This window comes from Orbicella franksi, chromosome 7 (genome assembly GCF_964199315.1).
Source record: "Orbicella franksi chromosome 7, jaOrbFran1.1, whole genome shotgun sequence".
NCBI classification, from domain to species: domain Eukaryota; kingdom Metazoa; phylum Cnidaria; class Anthozoa; order Scleractinia; family Merulinidae; genus Orbicella; species Orbicella franksi.
In genome coordinates, this window is record NC_138151.1 from 2,214,021 (window position 1) to 2,231,281 (window position 17,261).

At 36.9% G+C, this 17,261-nt stretch overlaps 1 protein-coding gene across 1 annotated transcript in view; it reads left to right on the forward strand.

Annotated features, from left to right (window-relative positions):
* Nucleotides 1–8,945: 8,945 nt before the first annotated feature.
* LOC145493229 (uncharacterized) overlaps nt 8,946–17,261 on the forward strand; it is a 47,512-nt gene continuing 39,196 nt past the window's right edge. Inside the window, exons 1-10 of the mRNA XM_081472648.1 lie at nt 8,946–9,026; nt 10,090–10,139; nt 11,552–11,577; nt 11,705–11,780; nt 12,544–12,848; nt 13,274–13,406; nt 13,575–13,720; nt 14,336–14,422; nt 14,988–15,094; nt 16,571–16,587. Of these exons, the coding sequence (XP_081328774.1) occupies nt 10,091–10,139; nt 11,552–11,577; nt 11,705–11,780; nt 12,544–12,848; nt 13,274–13,406; nt 13,575–13,720; nt 14,336–14,422; nt 14,988–15,094; nt 16,571–16,587 (946 nt within the window). The 5' untranslated portion in view covers nt 8,946–9,026; nt 10,090. The remainder of the gene's footprint in view (nt 9,027–10,089; nt 10,140–11,551; nt 11,578–11,704; nt 11,781–12,543; nt 12,849–13,273; nt 13,407–13,574; nt 13,721–14,335; nt 14,423–14,987; nt 15,095–16,570; nt 16,588–17,261) is intronic.

The following is a 17,261-nucleotide window of genomic DNA, read 5'->3' on the forward strand; positions in this document are numbered from 1 at the left end:
TTACTAGAACTGACATGCTTCCATTCAATATACAATGAGAAGATTTGTCAGGGAACTGGTATCTTTGTGTACTGTATTAATGGATATATGTAAACTTTACATGTGGTTTTTATTTTAACGGATGCAATAATGAAAAAAAGGGTAGGAAGTGTGCCATCGGCGCGAGTTTGGATTTCTTTCCGTCTTTGTTTGGAAAACAACAGTTATACTTATGTTCTAAACTATTTCCTCTCTTGACTAATTACTTCTGTTTTTTTTTTTTTTTTTTCATCGCGAGTTCCTCATTACCTGCAGTAAAGGATTTTGTTGATTTTTGCTGTACAGCGTTTTATAATATAATAAATGTGACAAATTCTTCTCAAAAAATTGTTCGTGGCAAGTCTGACGTGGCGTTTGGTCTCGGCCAACAGACTCTTCAAGGACCTTTCAGAATCTTACAGTAAATTCGTCGAGCATCGGGCACAAACTCCTGTTCGCGAATTCAAGATGTTAGCAGTCTGACCCTCTATGGGGAAAATTTCCTACCGTACGTTCACGAGTTCATTTATCCAATAAATGTGACAAATACTTGGGGAAAATTCTTATTCTTATTTTCATGTCACAGAATCACATTCAATAAACTGACAGAGCCACTTAAAGTCTCTCAATACATTGTGCGGAAATTCTTCGGGAAGATAGGGCTAGCCCTAGTGATGGAGCGAGAAGTATGTAAGTGAAATAAAAGCTACATCTTATCGTCACCTGCTTGTCGTATCAGCTACCAAGTACACCTTTGTCAAGTGGCAAAATGTCTCAAATGCTTGCCGGTTTCTATTAGCGGGGGCTTTTAAATGTTGATTCTTAACTGACAGTACGCCCCAAAATGGCTTTCAGTTTGCAGAGCACTGACAATACACAGTGGGAGCTATTGTTCCAGAACAACAGTGGCACGTAGAAACTAAGAGGGAAAGGATGTTTTATAGTACAAGCGGAAAAAAGAGTCTTAGTAGTTACACTTACAACGTATTTGGACAGAACAATTCAAAAAGAAGGCAAAAACGTTGTATGACATGGCGTTCCCGACTGAAAAAATGTTATGGAGGTAACAAATCCTAAGAAGGTTAAATATTTTTTGTTTGCCTTAATGGCTCTGTTAGAACTTATTCTAGCATAAATTTAGAGGGAGCACCAGCAGAGCAAGCCCAGTTTAACAACAGTATATTCTTTTGTACTTAAAGAGGAAGCGTGTAACAGTAAAAAAAAAAAAAAAAAAGAAAAAAAAACAGCAAATGTTTGGCCTTCTTAATTAAGTAAAAATAAAATAAAGGGTACAGCGCCCCTATATATATCATCAGTCACTTTCAACTGAGGGCAAAATTTCGTACTACTTACTTCTCGCTGTTAGGGTGGCTTGGTTTCCATACTAGCGCCATTATTTCTCCATCAGCTGGACTCTACAGTGGTTTAAAACGTCCATTCGCCAGCTCTTCAATTTATTCAGACGTCCATTGCCAGTTACGAACAACTTACGATTTAAAAGGTATTGATCGGTGAGTTTCATATCTAACGAGTTATCTAATATCGGTGAGTTTCATATCTAACGAGTTATCTAATATCGGTGAGTTTCATATCTATTCATATCTAAGAATTAGCGAACTAAATTATAGGCTTTGATTGTGATTCACACAAGAAGAGAGTTTTTAAGTGTCTTGCTTGCATACACTAGTTTTACCCTTAGTTTCATCCATCCGCAAGTATATTTTCATCTCTCCGCCTACTTTTGTTTAAGCTCGTGTCATTATTTTAACGTGCAAGTAACAAGGGAGAACATCTGACCGGTTCCTCGTTGTTTTGATGCCCCGATACAAGTAACGGCCACTAATTCAAATTTAATTCCCATCGCGGAAGAATCTTTGAGACGCGGCTCTTTCTTTCGATGAAGCTGCTAGTCATTTATTGTCAACGTTCTCTAGACTGTGAAATTAAAACTTTTTTTTTACTTTTTTTTTTTTTTGAAATTTTTGGAGAATCCTGCACGATTTAAGCTGAAGAAAGTCACCAAACATCGTTCTCGAAATAATTATTCTTACTAGTATTTGCTAAAGTTTTTTTGAAAGAAATAAAAGCGGAGATAAGCGTCGACCCGGATTAGCCCCTTGGCTCGTATGTAGAATTTACTTTCTGAAAGAAAAATAATTGGACCTAACCCAACTAAAGAACCAATTCGAGAAATTCTTAAATATAATTTTTATTATATTTTAGCATAGAAGTTGTGGGTTCAACAAAAATGCTCAAGATAAGTTTTGATATAACAGAGTGGACACTCAATATAAAATTTTAGTAGGAATTTTTTTTATTTTTTGCTATTTTGAAACACATTGACAGTCTTTGTGACAATGCCGAATTGTGAATGTTAATCCATGTGGCCAGGTTAATTGTCAATGGAGAAATGAAAAATTGACAACCGCAACCTAACTTCTGTCCTACTTAAATAACATCCTCCCCTATAAAAAAAAACAACTGGTCATTTTAGGCTCGAATTACTTGGGATGGAAAGCGGACGGATCCCTCATGGGTTACCTCTTCCCCCTTTGCTACGCAAAACTAAGAGCAATTTGTAAAACCCTGGGACATACGCGTAACAATGCACCCCTCCCCACCTCGAGATACAAGATGGGTGGGGTGGATGGATCCCCCTTGGGTTGCTTCTTCCCCTTTTGCTGCGGAAAACAAAGAGTAGATTGTAAAGCCCTAGAACGTATGCATTATCTTGCTCCAACTCCTACCCCACCCCGAAGGACAAGAGGGGTGTTGCGGATGAAATACCCCTTTTATTTTCGTTGTGACAAGACTTGGCCTAATTTTTCGCATTTAATAAGTAGTCCCTTGCCTGCTCTACAAGAAGAGATATTGTTGGTCATGACGATATGTGGTGTCAAATGACGTCATGAACACTGCATCTTGGATCCGCAGTTTTGGATCTCACTATTTCCTCACAAGGTCAAAAAATAAGGAAACTTGATGGAAAATTATATCAAAATGATAATGGAATGATTATGTAATGCTGCAGGAAATCTGTCAAATAAGACGAAATTTGCCTTGATCGTCATATCCAAATACAGTTGCCAAAGCAATTTCGAATGACGCAAGAATAGAAAAATCGACAAATCCAAACTTGGACAAGGGAATAATGAAATGCTAATTTTAAAACGTTTCAGGCTCACAAACATTCTGAGAAACCTCTGGGATCTCGCTCAAGACTTTTTGTTCCGGAAGCCTCTAAATTCCTCTGTGAAGGCGTGATAGGTTCTATGAATTCTCGATGCTATAAGTTTTGTTCTACTGATATTATCAAACTAAAACTAGCGTATACTAGAAGTTGCCACGGTTACTTTACAAAATTGCAGACCAAAATTAAATCTGAAACCTCACCGAGTTTTCTCGTTCACAATTTATAGCATGAATGTAATATACGAACTATGAGGAACTGTCCTATTTAGAATCTCACATTTCGCTATGGCTGACGTCACATTTGAATAATTTGTATATGGAGGTATGGAGTTGGCAATGTCTTTCAAACTATCAGTAATAATGAAATGCAGCTTTCAGTCACTGATTTTGTTCTGTGAGATAAAGTGTAAGTCCTTAAGATCAGTAAAATGAAAGGCTGAAAATCTCTGAAAATAATAATGTTAACGATCTAGGAAAACATCTCCTAGAAATGTGTAAATCTTTAGATTTAAGAATATTGAATGGAATATGCAAAGGTGACTCGCTCGGAAAAATTGCTTTTCACGGAAATCAAGGTTGCAGTACGGTTGATTACATAATTGTTAGTCATGAAATTCTGCACCTTTTCGAAACGTTTGTTGTTCGAGAGCCATCACTTTTTTCAGACCATTGCCAGCTACTAAGTTGGATAAAAATTGACTCATCATTGTTAAATAGCAAAGATACAAGTAACGAAGGTGAATTCTTCAACCTTCCTAGACAATTTAAGTGGACAGAAGATTCTAAAGACTCATTCACTTCTGCGCTACAATCCGATGAAATTAACAAGTTGATTCATGACTTTGAAATTTTTAACTTTGATCATGTAGGAGACGTTAACGAAATAGTAGATAAATTCATAAAAATATTAGAAACTGCTGCCAAACATTCGTTACCATTGGTAACAGTGAACAAGAACTCCGAAAAAAGGCACTCTCAAATTTGGTTTGATAGCGACTGCAGTAATGTAAGAAAACTTTTAAGCCGCCTTTCACATAAAACCCATAAAAATCCTTTCGACGAGCAATCTCGACTTGAATATCTGTCTGCGAGAAGACAGTACAAACAGTTATTACGACATAAAAAACTCAAATATCGGGATAACAAAATTGATGAACTCATTAAAACTAGAACCTCAAGCGGGTTTTGGACCAATTTAAGATCTTTATCGGCTCAGAAAAAAGCTTCACCTGACTCGAATGTTCGTTTGCGCAAGCTATACAATCATTTTCAACAATTACATTCGGCACCAAATGCCGATAATCTCTGTGAGAAACAAGATGAAATTATCAAGAAGTTAAAAGACAGAGAAACAATCCTGTCACAATTTGCTGAATTAGATCAACCTTTTTCTGAGGATGAAGTTAAACATTCTATAAAAATGCTCAAAAATAAGAAAACTGCTGGCCTTGACCGAATAAGGAGTGAAATGTTAAAATGTGGAATTCCTTATCTGACTACCTCTTTAACAAAATTATTTAATTTCCTACTCAATAAAGGAATCTATCCAGATAATTGGTCTACTGGACTAACAAGTCCTATTTTCAAATCAGGGGATAAGTCTAATCCATCGAATTATAGAGGCATTTGTGTCACTCGCTGTTTGGGTAAATTATTCTCGGCTGTCTTAAATAAAAGATTTCTCTCTTATCTTAAAAATCACAATTTATTACATTACTCTCAAACTGGTTTCCTTAACGGTTTCAGAACAACCGACCATATCTTTTCCCTAAAAACACTAGTTGACAAACATGTAAAACATACAAAGAAAGGCAAATTATTTTGCTGCTTCATAGATTTTCAAAAAGCATTTTACTCTATCTGGCATAATGGGTTATTACACAAGTTATTACACAATAAAATAGGAGGACAGTTTTATCGTTTAATCACTGATATGTGTTCAAAAACTAAATGCGCTTTAAAAAACGGAAACAAAAGAAGTTCCTTCTTTAATTACAACAGAGGAGTGCGACAAGGATGTATTCTTTCACCATTGCTATTTAATTTATATCTAGATGAATTTCCACGCATACTAGAATCCTCAACTAGTACAGATCTAATTATTTTACCAAATGGGTCTCCTTTCAATTGTTTATTTTATGCAGATGATCTCATATTAATATCAAGCAGTACTGCTGGTCTTCAAAACCAACTTAATACCCTCCAAAATTATAGCGAGAAATGGTCATTAAATATTAATCTAAAAAAGACGCAAACCCTAATTTTCCTACTACAAAATCGTAAATCAACACGTGACAAATTCTCCTTCTTTCTGAATGGAACTCCAATTGCCAAGGCTTCACAGTACACCTACCTTGGCGTTACTTTTAGCACTGATGGAAGTTTCTCAAACTCTAAAAAGACTTTAGTTGAGAAGGCTAGAAGATCTATTTTCGCATCCAAGCGTTATCTTGATTTCAATAAACTTCCTATCAATATGTGTAATAAACTATTTGATACACTATTTCAACCTATACTTTTATACGGATCCGAAATCTGGGGAGCATATGATAGCATAAACCTCAAAAAATGGGAAAAAGACCCTGTGGAAAGACTTCATACACAGTTTTACAAATATTACCTCGGTCTCAACAGAAGAGTACCAAATATTGCTGCTCGAAACGAAACAGGACGGTTGTCATTAAAATGTAATATTCTTTCAAGAATTATTAAATTTGGGCTACATCTTATCTCTCTCCCAGAAGATAGCGTTGCCAAACAATTCCTCAATATTTCCAATCAACTAGCAAATGAAGCAAAGTCCTCTTTCATGTTAACAGTCAATGAAATCATCAAATATTATCTAGATGATCGAAACCATCCGCATAATATAAACACACACAATTACAGTGAACAAATCATTAAACATAATTTACAAACACTAAAATGTCACATCTCAAATGATATGAAAAGACACAAAATGGAGATAATTCGGTCTAACAGAAAGTTGAATTTCTACTCAAGTTTTAAAAGAGATGTAAGCAAATCTGAGTAACTAGAACAAGTGAAGAACCTCAAACACAGACAAGCTTTGGGAAAACTCCGATCTGGTAATCATAATCTTAGAATTGAATCTGGGCGACACTGTACTCCTAAATTACCTGAAACTCTTAGAATTTGCCAGTACTGCTGTTCTAACCAAATTGAGAATGAAATGCATTTCTTGTGAAGGTGAATTAATCAACATGACACGAGCGTGGGACAAAGAAAAATTCTGAGTCCCCGACAGGAATCGAACCCATGACCTCCCGAACACCGGGCGGGCGCTCTATCCACTGAGCTACAAGAACTCATGGAGAGCAAGGTCATTTAACTGAGTTCATATATGATAGGTGCCCTGCATACTGCTAGGATCAACGCTATCGAATTAGGCTAAATTTTAAATATTAAGTAAAACTCTGGACCTGTTTCTTGACGGGTAACTATCGCAACTCCAGGTGCAAAGTATTTGGCGGTATTGTATGTTGATAACTTAAATATAACCATCCATGCTATCCCGACTCACATACAGGAATTAAGATCAAAATTTTCCTGCCGTGAAGAGAAGCATCACCCCTATTATATTTTTAGGAGGCAGCGTGGCCAACAACATTTTTACCCTACCAAACGCGCTATCCGATTTTATCATATAGACTCAAGCGCTTAACTGGAAAATATACCACTCGTAAAATTCCTACGAATTTACATCCGGGACCGTAGTGGCGTATTTTCCTCATCCTGACTAGTGTGGATGTTGATGACGGCATTTCGCGCCATTGCATTGTACGGCTGCCAAACGCCTGTTGAAAGAGGGCGAGCGATACGGGATCGAGTTGAAATCGCTGAAGCCGACATAAAATCGTTGACTTAGGAGCACTAAAATGACAAAAATGCCAAAATGAAGAAAGAACTTCATGTGGCTTAAAAATATTCAAAGGTGTTTCTTCAAAGTAAACCAAAGGAGAGATATTCAAGAAATTTCAGCCGCCGAGCTACAATTCACACACGGTTTGTGCCTTCGACTCGCTTCTGTAGTTTTTGTTGACGTAACAAGAAACACATTACACGTTGGCTCAAAGATATGAATTTTATGTTCTCGGGGCAAAAACAATAAGTCACTCGTTCTCTACGCTCACCCGTGAGACATTGTTTTTGCCACTCGAACATAAAATTCATATCTTCTCGCCACCGTGTAATATCTCGTGTATCCGAAGTCACAGAGCTTTACATGTACGAGGCACTTTGAAAGAAATGGGATAGCGTTTGAGCGCTTTGCTCCATTTTTTGAATCAAACAAAGAAATGACCCGTCACATCGCGTGTAATTTCTGTTTTACCGGTTTTACAGTAAAGTAGTCCTAACTTGTGTTTTGCAGTTAAAGAAACCTGCTGCTTGCGCATCTAGGATGCCTTGAGTTAAACATGAAGCTTTCTAGTATAAGCTACTCCTTTTTATGTGATGTAAGGTCGTTTTTAGTTTCAATTTTTTCCCGTTTGTTTAAAGTTTACTCCTTGTCAAATATCCCCACTTAAGTCTTCCTTCGCCCTTGCTGTAATGACTTTTGATATCACTTTCGGGTCCGGCTTCGGGAAGTCCTTTCTTTCTTTCTCACGCCCATAGATTAAGATCTCTGAGAAAGCTTCTATGAAATACAACCCGGTGACTTAATGACACCTGATACCATCTTAAGGTTTTGTTCTGTTATCGTGTCTTCATCTTAATGATACCAGTTCTTCTAAAAAGGTTGGAGCTATTTTGAACATCGGGGCTTTATTTTCCTGGTGATTCAATATATATAAATAAAATAAATAGAACGTAAAAGATCTTTTTTTCACATTTTTGAACATTGCAAAATAATATAGTCTTCTAATGTCCGTTTCTCTTTTTATCGCTTAAAGGAAAATACATTTCGTGTCAAAAATTGAAATGGTTTTGATTTATTTCGTTGTTAGATCCGGACTGTTGTAGTAACTCTAGGGAAGATAAGACAACCCTGCAGACTAAAAACACTTAACTTCATTTATTAACTGGACTTTTGTTTTACCAGTAATGATAATTGCATGGTGACGTCATTTGTGTGATAAATACTTCTCAATAATACATCCAATTTTTATAGTAGTGTAGACTACAAGGGACATCTTGCTCTTAAGCCGTCTTTAGCAAAAGGGTTAAATGACCCGTCGTATATAACGGCGGTGATATCTTTGATTCTTATAATTACTTGACAAAACTACGGGTAATATTACTGATTATTCTTTAGCGACGTGAAGTCTAAAACAGATCCCTAAGCGATATTTTTGTATTAAGGCAAGGTTATGAAACATCAAATCAATGGCTCTATTTATCAAAAAAATACGTTTCAGCTGAGAATTGAAAATTTTTTAGAAAACACTATGCCATTTTGAAACTAACCGAGATATTTTGGTCAGGTGCGAATGCTGAATACAAAAGGGGAAAACGTTTTGCCTTTGAATAGTGATTAATGTAACAGTCAGAGATTAATATATTGAAACAAGAAGACGTTTTGGAACTTTGTAAAACAAAATTTCTTTGAAAATAGTTTGTTTTAGATATAAAACAAACCTGACATTTAGATCTCAATTTCATTATGTTATGAGAACCTTGCAAATGCTGGCACCTGTTCATTAAAGAATTGTAAATCGAGGAAGTGATTTAAATAGAGAAACTCATTTGCTTTTATTCACTTGAAGCAGACAGTTGCCCCGAACTTTTCATCCGACATTAATGCCTTATTCTGTCACTTGGTAGGTTTCTTGTCTTGGCACGTTTCTAAAAAGGTAAGTTTTAGACCTTCAACTTAATATTAACTTCCTAGTTTTATTCCCTCTGTTGTTTTCTAACCTGAACAAAAGTGTGTAAATTTTGATGTTAAAATGCCTATAACGCACTAGTCTGAGAAACCCGCTTTAACTTGTCGGTCAGTTCCTTCTCAGATCCATACAAACTTTGAAATTGAAAGCAATTAGTCAAAGTCAACTCCCCGAGAAGATTCTTTTGTTCATCATTGATGCTTTCTATTCTCGTGAGCTGTCCACTCGACTGTTCACAGATATCTGCATACATTATGTTGTTACAATCCAGTTTATGTTTAGTAATAAGTCATTTCATATTTTCCAAGAAGCTCTTTCTGAGGGCTGGCGCAGAACTAGAAAGCAATTTTGAACTTTTCTTTCCAAAAATGTTCGGGCTGATATTTGGAAGAGATTTTCCGTCTTAAATCTTTGGGCTTCCCCTAAGAACACATCACAGTAAAAGTTTCTGAACATAGCAATATGGCAGAACTATATACATTTCAAAATAAGCTCTGAAAAAGCACCTTACAAAATGAAGAATCGATATCTTTCCTTAATATTCCGCTATTACACCCTTTCACCTTATTAAGTCAGAAGAGAACGCGTTGAATATGAGCCCGTATTGCACTGTAGAGTCGTCTTTTGTTTTCATCCGCATGTGTCTTTTGCGATAGATACGATTTTCGGAAGTTACAGGATGTATTCTTAAAACTAAAAGTAGAAATACCAGAAAATAACATAACATAGGCGATATAATTGCTTGTATTTTACTCACACTTTTGGAGCTCGGAGAACATTGAATAAGATGTATTTATAAACAACATATGAAAATAAACCCACGGGATCATATTTAAACAGAAAGACATCATTATCAAGTGAGTATATTCTGTGAAGCTGTATAAAGGTGTAATTAATCCTGGACTGTATCTCACTCAGGAGAGGTATCATTTTCTTGGATTTAAAATACCCACAATTTAAATCGATTAGATTATCAGTCTAACATCGCTGGATCTTTTTTTTAATTTTTTTTATTTGTTATCTTGCACAGGATGGCAGCCATTCCAAAACTACTCTTGATTCTCTGGTTCTTTCCAGGAGGTAAAGTGATTTTTGCTTTTATGGAGTTCGCTAACTAACCGTCAGGGTTTTCAAATGGCCTACTTGGGAGCAGGTAGATTTATATGCGGTATTTAACAAAAAAAAAATTATTTGATTATGAAACGCTGAAATCCCAGTGTCATTTAATTGCGAGACGTTTCCTGTTACTCAACAGTCTGCACTCTACTTGTCTAACTGTAAGTGATATTTTACAGTACAGTATTTTGGTGGACAGGGAAGTGGTGGTGAAAAGGATGTTATATTCACATGCTGTAACTCCTTAGAGCGCTTCCTAAAAGCGTAGTAAAACGTTTGAGAATCCTGTCACTGGAGAATCCTGACTTTGGGTAAACATTTCAAAATCCATCTGTAATTGTCATAAGCATTATAAAAATAAAACAAACATTACATCAAGTTCCGAGTAGTATATATATAAAAAATAGCAACACCTAAACATCAGTTTGAAAATGTGCACTATATTTGTTGGAAAGATGCTTTCATGCCACTCATTCTTACAACATTTTATCGACTGTACTTAAACTGATGTATTCTCAATACATACAGTTTGTATTTCGTTTTGAGCTCGCACACTCGTCAGACAGCGACAGAACAGTGACTGAAACACAAACGAACAGGCAAGGAATGTTTTTATTCACATTTCTTCGTATTTTCAGCGTAGTATTTCTACAGTACAATCACGAAAAATGTGAACCTAATAAACATTATCATCAATATAACTGAAAATAAGATCGATTGGAACATTTGTCAGGGCAAAGCAAGAGCAAAATACTCACGTTTTCGATACGACGGCAAGTCGGGTAAAATGAGGTCCTCGGCGAGGCGAGCACTGCTGATAGATGAGTCGAGAGTTCTCGTGCGCATGCGCGGTTGAATAAATTTCCTTTGGGAGCCGTCCTAGCTCGTCCCCCCCCCCCCCCCCTCCCTGGTATCTTAACGTCTCTATGAATAAGATCGATAACGGAAAAGGTTTCTTAAGGGCATTCACTGTGGTAGTTAACTCAACCTTACACGGCATTGAAAATTGGTTTTCGGGCTATTTGAAAACATGCTCTATACAGTTTTGAAACTCATTTAGCCGTAGATAAAAGTTTAGGAATTATCAGTCACGTGACCAGAATCATCTCTGAGTAAACCAATCAGAACGCATAAAAAGCAATATTCACTCGTTTGTATATATTAAGGCTGATTAACAATATTGACAACAAGAATTCTGAAAATCTTAAATATAAATGTTGTCTTTAATATCTTTAAAAGAAGCTGTATGTCTAATCTGACATTGTATAGTCGACTTTTTACTTTAAGTCATTTTTAATCACTGTATAGATAGTATTTCTCCTCTTTTCCATTTTACGCATGTGCCTCTTTTTTTCTTTTTTTTTTTTTACCAACAGTTCAAGCTGGAACTATCCCAGGGAAGGTGAGTTGTCTATTAAACAAAAAAATAAGGTTTAAATCACTAATATTCAATAGCATCTTGTCAACAAAAAGATAATGCATTATTATATTTCTGCATCTGTTTTTTTTTTTTTTTTTTTTTTTTTCAGTCCTCTCAACTGCTTCACCATAAGATGACCAAAACAGAATTAGAAAACTTTTTTGGAAGTGATGATCTCTCACAAGGTAACAGTTGTTTTAATACCGGGACAAAACGACATTTAACTTTCAAAAGAATGACATTGAATGTTTTTACGTAATCATAAATACGTATTTTCGTACGTATTTTTTTTCAGCGAATAAGTGACCAAGCACCCTTCTGTGATCTCCTTTCTCTTCAACGTCTTCTTGGATCCCTCTTCATCTTTCTCTCATTGTAGTTGGTGCCTAATGAAGTCTTCATCTCTCTTTTCATGGTGCTTCGTCAGCTATTCCTTACCCCCACTCCCCTCCACCCCCTTTTGCTTCCCGTGTAGGTTCCATCATAGCGCCCGCATTATTATGCCGGTGTTTGGCTTCCAAAGAGTTCGTACCGGCTGGTGCCATCGTCTTCTCTTGTCCTGTTGCTTTCAACGGAAAACCAGTGAATTTTAGATTTATTTGGAGGCTCTTAGTGTTTACGAAAGTCTGCATCCTGTTTTATGTGGCTCCGGTTGTCCTTAAGGCTTCAACGACGTATATGAACACTGATCTGACAGGTGACTTGTTTAGTCCATCCACTGCAATAGTATTGTTCTTTAAAGTAGAACAACAGTTTACCTCGATTATTCAATGTTATCAGTGACAGCAACTTCGACTAAATGTACGCAAACAATGTTATTGTTGCATATCATGATCCCGGCGCGAATATTGCATCGATATACTCATCGCGCCAATGCGTCTCTTGACTAGAGTTCTGCCGATTTCTCTCGTTCAGAGTTAAAACTCCTTTTCTCTTTATTTTTTTTAGTTCCTGACTACGATATCACTGAGCTGTATCCATCTCCAGAGGAAAATAAAGGTGACCGCGAAACGAGAAGTATCCGAAAAGATGATCAGTCAAAAGAAAAGTTCTATAAGATGAAGATTTTCGACGAAGAGCTTCCTCTGAAACTTTCGTTAAACGATAAGCTCGTGTCACCTTACATGATGGTAGAAGTTCAGCGAGGTGATGGGACTACCGACTATCATCCAGCCCCTGAAAATAATTTTTATCTCGGAAAGGTGACATCTGACCCCGAATCTATGGTCGCTGTACGCGACGCGGAAGGAATGGTGAGAGCTAGAACATTGCTTCGTACTTAACAAGATAAATTGAGGACCATAACACCTGCGTCTTATATTCAGCCACCAAGAGAAAACATAATAGAACGTTCTAGAAATGGCACGGTATATTATGGCATAATTGATAATCCATAATGGGGATTAGACCATACACACTAGATAACACTGAAAAAAGATGCTTTCCCAGTTCAGAGACGGAATATTTCATGATAGGAATACAAATACATACACTATCTTTTTTTTCTTGGCAATATGGAAAGCTACAATCTCGTGCAATCTCTCTTTCTCTCTCTTAAGGGTTGCAATGGCAATTTATACGACTCTGCATTGCATTTTAAGTTATGGCACTAGCAGTTGCTTTGAAAGCACACCTCATTTTATTGTAATTCAAGTCAATGTTCATTTTATTCATCTAGCATGGAGTGATCCGGCGTTCTGCTGAAACTTTGTACGTCCATCCGCTGCCGACTCATCTAGCAGAACACGTCGGACACAGGCAGTTACAAAAGCCGCATATTGTCGTCAAGAGGTCCATGAAGAGCTCTTCAGGTAACGGCACCAAAATAAACAGCTATTACAGCTCGTGGAATTCTAATAAAAATTTTATTTCCTGCTTTCTGACTGTATTCTTAATAGGTCGAACCCTAGATGTACTTTTGTACTTTCACCGTATTGATTATTATTATGACAAAGTAAAGAAATAAATATGTTTTGAAGATCAAAGGAATCCATCCAAGAGGGAAGCGCGCTCAGCTGGAACATCAAATAAATACTTGGAGGTTGCCCTTTTAACAGATGATTTCACAGCTGCGAAATATGGCGAGTCCAAAATATCAACATTTATGCTCACCTTAGGGAACATTGTAAGTGTTTTGCGTTGATAATATGCCATGATTTTAAAGGTATTCTACGCTGTTAGGTTGATGAATCACTAAGAAAATAACTGAAAAACAAGGCAACTGCGACGTAATACGTCCTATATTTTTGCGTCTAAGCTGCACAGTGCTCTGGAATGAATACTGCAGAATACGGGGACCAATTAAACTAATTTTTGACTATAAGTGTAATCTTGGATTTCACTTTCTTTATGGCGTCTGACAAATTATTGCATGTCATTTGCCTTGACCTGTATAATTCCTAGGTTGGGGAAAACTTCAATGTAAGGTAAAGTTGCAAGACATGTCACGACAGAAACGGCTGGCATGGTCAGTTTCAAACTTCAATAACTTTATTTTTATTTTGCCTGGTAAGACGCCTTAATTAAAACAAAATTATTATCACTATTTTAGAAGAGAAATCACCCTCCACTGTCACGCACTGTCTTTGTTAATTACATGCAAACGCGCGCCCTACTTACAAGAACACGATTCCTTGATAAATTGGACATTGGCATAAATTACAACACCCTACTCGATGTTTTTAAACTGTTGTGTATGAACCCTTAAATCTTAAATCGTCTCTCACTATGTCTGCTTCAGGTTGCAGGAATGTTCCAAGATGTCAGTATTGGTGAAACAAAAGTTACTTACGTTATCAAACGTGTTGCAGTTTTGAATTCAACTAAAGTAAGTTGACTTATGCAGAGGGCTTCACAATGCACGCACGTTCTGAACATCACAAGATGAACACAAGGGAAACCCGTATTTGTTATTAGATAAAAACACGCCTTACCGAGGAATTGTTTCCCTGAACTTGGAAAAGTTTTAAGTAATATACTCTGTCGATTGTTTGATATGTGTCTCTTAATCGAGATAATGAGAAAACGGAGAAGTAGAATTACAAAAGTCTACGCTAAGATCACGTTAGCCGTTATTACTTGCTTTGTCTTGGCTTGAAAAAGGAAGAGGTTTGTCTGAGCCAAATGTCCTTCTTTTAACTACACAGCTCTGATAAACTTTCCTGTGACCACTAGATTGATAAAAATGGCATGTAACGTGCTAAGCCGAGTGCTATTTACAAAAACCCCTTTTACATAATAATAGAAACTGACCGTTGATTACTTACGGGTTACAGAACTTCAATTATTCAATGTTTTTACTCATTTATATTGTCCAAAATCACATAACCTTTGATTTAAAGTGCCTTCTAATCTCCAATATAACATTTGATTGCTTTTTTTTTTTTTATCAGCTTGGGTTAAAAAATCTGAATAAAGACTCTCTACTTAAGATAATCAACGAATGGACAAAAAATAACCATCACCTGGGACATGCTGATGTCTCTTCATATGTTTCCATGTAAGTCAAAATGCAGACAATTGTAGGTTGGCACTTTCGAACGGTATATGATTTTTATAGTGTATGGAAAAAAAAATTCTGTACATAGGGTTCAGAGCCACCTTAAATTTTTAAAACTTTAAGCTGGCTCTAAACCCTATGTACATAATTTTTTTAAATTTTGTCAAAAGTTAGGTCTTATCATGCCTATTAAAATTTGATAAGATAACTTTATTTCACCGTGCCGTTTTGAATTGTATGTCCCTGAAGCTGTAATTAAGGGTGTTGCCTTGGTAACCTATTGTGTAACGAAAATGATGACAACGTGTTAACCAATGACTGGGCAGTATTTTGATACCATAATTGTAGCATCAGTTGACAGAGTGGTTATAATGACCCATCAAAATCTAACCGCCGCAAAGTGTTTTTAGCCACCTTTAGCCACCTTAGCTTTGCCTACCTTTTGTGTCGCCTGAGGCAGTACTATTGCAGTAGCCTCCTGTGTGACAAATCGATAGCTACCTGTGAGCTCTATACAGATGGGTTTGTGGTGACATTTGATCAGAACATTCTCCGTAATCTTCTCAAACATTTGTTGGGAAAAGCATTTAACTTGTTTTAATTCCGCTCACTGATTTTCCATCGTTCCACTCCTTGTATCAAAAACGAAAGCCCTTTACTTCTTAAATTTGGTCTTTCTGATTTGCTGATTTGATGCCCCTATTTTTTTATGTGTCAAATTTAGATCGTGCTTTCCCAACTATACTTCTTTTAGTATCAGCTGCTGATGTTTCCTCGCCATCATTTTCTGAACCTGGATAGACAATTTTGCTTACATTATCTAGGTTATCAACCTCTAAAGTTAACTGGCTCTACGATCTCAGTAGCTTTCACCGCATCACTTTCGTTTTTATTTGCAATCCTGTCTCTCCGTGATATTTCACCTAGCTCACTTTTGCATTTGCTTGGTGGTTGTTGTCCAGATTATTTGATACCGCGCTTCCTATGATTAACCTTCCTCGTTCAATCAGTAACCATCAAGAAACGGAAAGCTGATATTATAAATTTTTGTCTCCCATCGGTTTTATTTCAAACCAGTCTGCGTAATCGCTTTCAAATTTTCTTGGATGAGATTCTGTATAATTGCCTTCTCTGTCCGACTAGTTGGGTGATACTAAAACAATTAGACCCTTCGCCCTCAAGGGCCACGGGTCAATAGCCCATTCGGCCTCACCTCATGGGCTATTGACCCGTAGCCCTTGCGGGCTACGGGTCTAATTGTTAATTAACACATAAGTAAAGTTATCAGTATGATATTGCAGTGAATTACCAGATTTTTACACAACGATTATAAAAGGACCTTGTTTCGGAAGTTGTCAGCACATGTAAGATATGTTACATTTTATTTAACACCTCGTTTGCATGTCAGTTCCCTCTTTATGGACTCTTTATATATATATCGTCGTTTCAGTTTTGTATTTTATTCCTTCCTTACAGATTACTTGCAAATACTGGTGAGTGTTTCATTGTCATCATCCTCAGAATAATCTTTTTTCTCAGGAACATATAAAGTCAAAGTGCTGTACTACCGAAATGGCACGATAAAAGTCTCTTCCTACGCATTAAAAATAAAGACAAATTTTAAGCTTTTCTGAACTTTTCTATTAAATCGAGAATCAGTGTACTTTTAAAAGCGTTAGTAATTGGTAGCAGAGCTCCGGCGGCCCGAAGGGTTCGGGCCACCAGGCGGAGCACCATAACTATAGGAAGAGAAGCACATGCATGGATAGAAATAGAAAACCATACAACTATTTTTTCATGGTCATCATAGCTAGCGGCATGGGTCGCGGGCGAGTGCGCCCTACGAAAACCGACGACGACTTCGCGCAACATAGCGCCATATTCCAGCTAATAGGTCGACCAAGTCCGTCCTTGGTTTATGGCGTGCATCTTTGATATTGGGCATCCGTGTTATGGTCAATTGACACCTGTCAAATGAACCCGCTGACCAGTATTACGTGACCATATCGCGGGCTCAAATTTAGAGCTCTTGCATCGTGGTCACGTAGGGTTTTTTAAAAGTTGACCGCTGACCAAGTTTGGGTTTCGATTGGATTGCGGGCTCAAGCCAGGTTAACTTTTTGTACTCAGGGCTGGGCTTTTCGGAAGCCGGTTAACGCTAACCCAG